This window comes from Corvus brachyrhynchos, unplaced genomic scaffold (assembly GCF_000691975.1).
Source record: "Corvus brachyrhynchos isolate BGI_N302 unplaced genomic scaffold, ASM69197v1 scaffold56, whole genome shotgun sequence".
NCBI lineage: Eukaryota > Metazoa > Chordata > Aves > Passeriformes > Corvidae > Corvus > Corvus brachyrhynchos.
Window position 1 is genome coordinate 10,405,542 of NW_008238664.1, and position 6,000 is coordinate 10,411,541.

General features: G+C 36.8%; 1 protein-coding gene across 1 annotated transcript in view; it reads left to right on the top strand.

Moving 5' to 3' along the window:
- The window catches only part of FGD6 (FYVE, RhoGEF and PH domain containing 6), a gene marked incomplete at its 5' end in the record, with an annotated part of 63,909 nt that extends 59,016 nt beyond the window's left edge, over positions 1-4,893 (top strand). Inside the window, one exon of the mRNA XM_017737755.1 lies at positions 1,809-4,893. Coding sequence (XP_017593244.1) covers positions 1,809-1,845 — 37 coding nt within the window. The remainder of the gene's footprint in view (positions 1-1,808) is intronic.
- Between the last annotated feature and the right edge of the window lie 1,107 nt (positions 4,894-6,000).

A 6,000-nucleotide genomic window follows, 5' to 3' on the forward strand; every position in this document is an offset into this window, starting at 1 on the left:
TTTTCCCAAATGAATTTTACATTATTGAATAGATTTGATGCACTAACAAGTCCATTATTAGTACTTAAAACATTCAAATGGATGCACGTTTAGTTTTCTGCAAATAGGAACACTCTAAAAAACAAAATATCCAGGACAACTGGAAGTTTTGAACATCTGAGAACGTGCTTAATGACACTCCTCTAACAGAAAAAAATGTGGAAGTCTTTATTTGATTTTTGGGACTATTTTGTGCAGATGTGCATAAATGCCTCTTTGTTAATTAAGATACTGTCCTGTTGTTTCCCCTGTGTCCTCATTTGTACTATACAAAACAAACTAAAAAAAACCCAAGACATTCAATATCTTTGTTTTTATGTTCAGACAATGGCTTTTCTCATCAGATGAAAACTTGAAATTGGACACAGTGTATTTTATTGAGGTTAGGAACATCATTAAGTACTTTGAATTTCAAGCATTCTCCAAGTATTTAATATCCTTAGGAGATACATGCTGAACCTTCAGAATTAATGCTGCTTTGACAGCATTAAAAGGAAAAACAAAAACATGCTGCTGGCCTGTTTGCATCAGTGGACACTAATTTTTCCTGATAGGACCAAAGAAATATCTAATGTATTTGTCTAAGTGCAATAATAAATTTTAACAGATGCTTACTTTTCAATGTGGTTTTAAATTCCAGTGCTATGTTCAATGCTTAAGCTGTTTATGAAATTTTTTTTGTATTCCACTGTAGTTGTTTTTAATGTATACACAGCAGTGGAAAATACTAGAAGTATTACTAAAATGTAAGGTCGATGTTTGAGTAGTGCATGCAGACAGGCGTGAGCACTAGTACATGATTAATATGTTCATACCAAAAGCTTGAATTCAAAGAACATGCATGTGGTTACAACATTAAATGCTCAGGGCAAGGAAGAGCCAACATCTGTGACTAATGTTTAGATGCCCTGTGAATACCAAGACAGTTTGAATTTCCATGATAAAGATAATTGCAGTCTTTGTCTCATTCAGTTCTTCCAAGATTTTCACTCAGAAAAAAAATGCTCATTATGTGGGTCTCTTAACTTCACATACACACAGTTCAGCCCTCACTCAGAAAACAGAATTACTTGTCCTTTAGTACTGGATTGCTTCAGGAACTTTTATTTTTGTGTCCTTGAGAAGCTGAGGATGTTTCTCAATCTTCTAATCAAGTAGGAAAAGAAACCACAGCTATAGGGAGTAAAGGTATCTGAATATTAACTGCGAATTTCCAGTTTGAAATACCTTGGACCAGCTGTTTGGGACTTGCCCCTGTGCCCTCTTCACCCTTCCCTGCCTTTCCATGTGCCATGTGACCTCCTCCTTCAGCCCCACCAGTCCTGGCTTTTACCTGCTGCAAAAGCAGAGGGCGTGGGTTATGCAAAGGGCTGTCTCAGTTGTAGCAGTGTCCTTATTCCTCCCAGGTCATGTTTGCAGTGAAATAAGAGAAAGGAGTATTGGGGTTTTTTAAGGGTGTGCATAACCTTGGCATGGCCTACTTTTTGAGCATTTGATTTCCCAGCTTCACCTGTTCTTCATGCACGTAACTGCAGTATGGGAGAGGTACAGAAAAAAAGTTTCTATCATATGGCCTTGTACCAACACTTAATATGTTTCCAGCCAGCTTTGTATGTTTGGATTTGTGGGATAGATTTTGGTATTTGCACTCACAGACCAACTGGTAGTGGAAGTATGATGGTACTTCTTGTGTGAATCTGTAGCTAGTGACAACAATAAGATTTATTCTTTTATCAGCAGCTTCCTAACAGTGTTTAATTTTCTAACAGGTGGATAGAAGCTTTTCAAGAAGGCACTGTATTATAGCAGTGTCAGCATCATGTCTGCAAGTTTAAAGGAAAATGTCCAAGGATGGTCATCAAACGGACTACAGCAACTGTTCGCAGAAACAGAATCCTGCCATCTCAACCTACACAAAATTGTATATTTGTCAGGATTAGGAGTTGTTGCATTTTTAGTGTAAAGTAATATTTTTCTAAAGAATTGTATGTATTTCTGTGTTGATACAAAATGTGTTATTTATTAAATTCTAATGTTTACTTAAATGGGCAGAATTATTTGTGCATTGAAGTCCAAAGTGTCCTCAGAATGGCAGATTGATGGTCAACAGATTCATAAACTTTGTGCTTTATAAAAAACCACAAAACGGATCTGTTGCAATTGTACAGTTCCTCGTGATTTGTGTATAGGTTCTTGAGTTGCTGATGTTCACTTTGCAATTTAGCAAGAAGATTGGTATAGGAATTTCACAGATTTGGGATCTTTGTTGACTATGTAAGCTCCTTTATGAGAAGTTGTATGATATTGCTGCTCCTTTCCTTGAATGGCCGTTGAAATCTTGCATACCAGGACATTTAAACAGTACAACAAATTCTGTATCACAAAAAAAAAATACAATTCAATCATTAATAAAAAAGGGAGAAAAATATTTTTAAAAACACTTTGCAATTACAGGGATAAGGCACTAGAGTTGTTACAGTACTACAGGTGCCAAAGAGACTAAATAGGTTATCTTTCATCAATTGCAGGATGTATTATCTTTTATGTTTCCAGTAATAATTTAAAGCAGAGTAAAAATACATTTTTGGTAATCAAAGACAAAATATCTTATTTGTTTCAAAACTTTGTGTCAAATGAGTTCTGTACACAATATAAAACACTGTATAAAGTATTGTTCAAAGAATGGTAAACAAACATGTGCACGCTCCTCTCTGATAATTTTGTACTATTGTATATTTAAATTTTATGTTTAAACTGGAATTGCCATACCAAGACAACAGCTTTTTTAGTGCAGAAGGCATTGGAAATGCATACCATTCTTTGAAATACCTTTTGTTTACAATATGATTTGTTCTGTTTGACACTTCAAAATAGAATTCAGCTTTAGGTGTTTGGGTTTTGGGGTTTTTTTCTTTAAGAAAATCATCGGTATACCTCACTAGGAAATACTTACTGATGATTCTGGTGCATTTATTCTATTTAAATTTTTTAAAAAATTAACACTGTAATAGCATAAATGGAACTAGAACTATGAAACCCACATGAAAGGAAGCCATTTTTATGTCAAATGCGATGCATATGTAGTCAGTTAATTTCACCGTATGAAACACTTGTCATAGTCCTGTGAATCAAGCTAGTTGTGGTAACAAAATGAAGAGCAATTAACTTCTAATTAATAGTTTGAATTCCACGCTAATAACTGTTTTGTGGCCTCACAGCAGAAAGAGATGATAGAACAGTTAGTATTCATCACAAAAAGGCCAAGAATGAAAATGCAAACCAAAATGCTCTTACTCCCTCAATAGACCTCGAGGTCAGATCTAAGATACTAACAGAGCTCTGAAGAAGCTTAATTTCCATGGGCTTCTCTAAAGTTAGTAGTGGGCTTGGAAGTTGAATGTTTAATATTAACTACACAAGAAATTTCCTTAACTTCCAGCATTTCAGTAGAGTACCTTATGAATCAGGAACTTAAATCTGTAGATATGACTTCCCTCAGGAACGCTAGGGATTTGACCAGATAGTGTTGGAAATGCAGTAGGAGTCTGATCAAAGCCTTTATTTTCTTCTATTGTAATACAAATGTGCTAAATGAATAATTTTCTCTTGTTATATACAAAGGGCTTTTACTTAATTTTCAAAAACAACTGCTGACTGAAGCTACGTAAATTATTATGTCTCTTCAGGGTGATTTCTGACATGATTTTGACTGTATCCAAAACAGAACTGATACCAATGTAACATAGATGTGATGTGGCTCTTCCAGTTTTTAGTATCAAAGGGAAGAGCTTCTTCATATTTTCATAGGGACTGCACACCAATGAAGATGGCAAGTCATGAAGCAGCAAATTAATCAGAAATTTGGCTAGGAGCAAGCTAATTTAATTTCAGTTTATGCTTTGATATTTTCCCTGCTGCAAAACAGAGCAATAAAAGTCAAAACACATACTGAATAAGGTGCCCGAGTTCTGCCTTGTGTGGCTTCAAACTACCTCTAGATGGTTTGGTGCAGAGGGAGAAAATAGTTTAAAGTGTTCTGTGAAAATAACAGGACTTCTTCCAGAAGTGGTTGATCAATCAAAAAATCTGTGACAGATTGGAACAGAGCCTTATAAACAGTAGTATATATATTGCAGTAACATTCTGTGTGAAATAAATTGTCTTTGTGAACAGGTTTGAATATGTCTTTTCCTCTCTTCTGCATTAGTGCTTTGTGTCATATGAAGAACCCCAAAACACAGGCATTTTCATAACATTTTCAGATGGTTGCTTTTCAAACTTGCCCTGTTTGTCCAGTTCACCTCCCATTTTGATTCATTACCATCAAAAACTTCTTGATTTGACTAAACACTAAAACAAGACCAGAAGTTCTTAGATACCTGGCTACCTCTTCTTACAAGAATCTATAGTTCAGAATCAATTTAAGATTGGTTAGTAGAGTATGAGGCAAACATTAGCATTGAATATTAGTTCTAACGTTTTTATTAATGGATAAATTAAAGCTTTTAGGATCTTGAATTCTCTTTAACTTAAAACTGTGCCCAAAGGACTTAAACTGAGCAGCTATGGAACACATTTTACTAAATATTTTTGTGCATGGAAACTCAATTACTCAAGTACGTATATTACATCATAATGTAAAAAGATGTCTGGAAAGACACGTTCAGTGCATTTGTTTGCTGTAACTGCTGTCCCCTATTTACCATCCAAATAGGCTTTTATTTGGAGCAGTCCTAAATCATACTGTCTAAATGGAAGAATAGAATTTTTATTTTGTAACTGAAAACAGTTTAAAGTTGTAAATATTCCTGTGGATATTCATCATTTTTGTATAAATAAATGCACATTATTTGAGTCTGTGTCTTTTTTTTAATATTTTCAGGTTTTATGTATTATGTAATTTGTGTATTTAGTGACTTTCAAACAGCAGAATTTGTTGCCATTACCTGCACATTAGTCTTGCTTTAAAAATCATTCTAAAGAATTAAGGGGGTTAAGTCTATGTGAAGGTCAGATGAAGGGTGTTACATTAATAAATCCTTTTGCAAAATATAGTTCTGCTGTATCAGTTAAAGTATGCCTAAATCATGGCTTCTGTTGGCCTTGGGTCCTGCACTTGGGTTACAATGACTCCAGCAGGCTTGGAGCAGGCAGAGTGTCTGGAAAAGGACCTGGGGGTGCTGGTCAACAGTGGCTGAACATGAGCCGGTGTGTGTGCCCAGGTGGTCAAAAAGGCCAATGGCATCCTGGCCTGTGTCAGCTATAGTGTGGCCAGCAGGACCAGGGCAGTGATTGCCCCCCTGTACTCAGCACTGGTGAGGCCATGCCTTGAGTTCTGTCTCCAGTTCGGGGCCCCTCACTCCAAGAAAGACACTGAAGTGCTGGAGTGTGTCCAGAGAAGGGCAGCAGAGCTGGTGAAGAGACTAGAGCACAAGTCAGATGAGGAGGAGCTGGGGTCGTTTAGCCTGGAGAAAAGGAGGCTCAGGGCAGACCTTACTGTTCTCTTTAAGCACCTGAAAGGAGATTGTAGCCACGTGGTCAGCTTCTTCTCTCAAATAACAAGGAACAGGACAAGAGGAATTGGCTTCAAGTTGCCAAAGGGGAGGCTTAGATTAGATATTAGGAAGAAGAATTCATCCAAAGGGTTGACAAGCACTGCACAGGCTGCCCGGGGAAGTGGAGGACTCACCATCGCTGGAGGTATTTAAAAGATGCGCAGATGTGGCACTTTGGGGCATGATTTAGTGGTAGACTTAGCAGTTGCTGGGCTAAAAGTTGGACACAATGATCTTAGAGGTCTTTTCCAACCTAAATGATTCTTTAAGTATTTTAGCAGGGCATGTAAGGGAGAGATTCTTCTGTCAGGTTAGTTATGCTGCCTCCTTACACTTCTCTGACATATGTTTGAAAGCAGTTTTTTGAAAACTTGCAGTAACAGCAGAAAGGGCTTTGCTTCTCTGC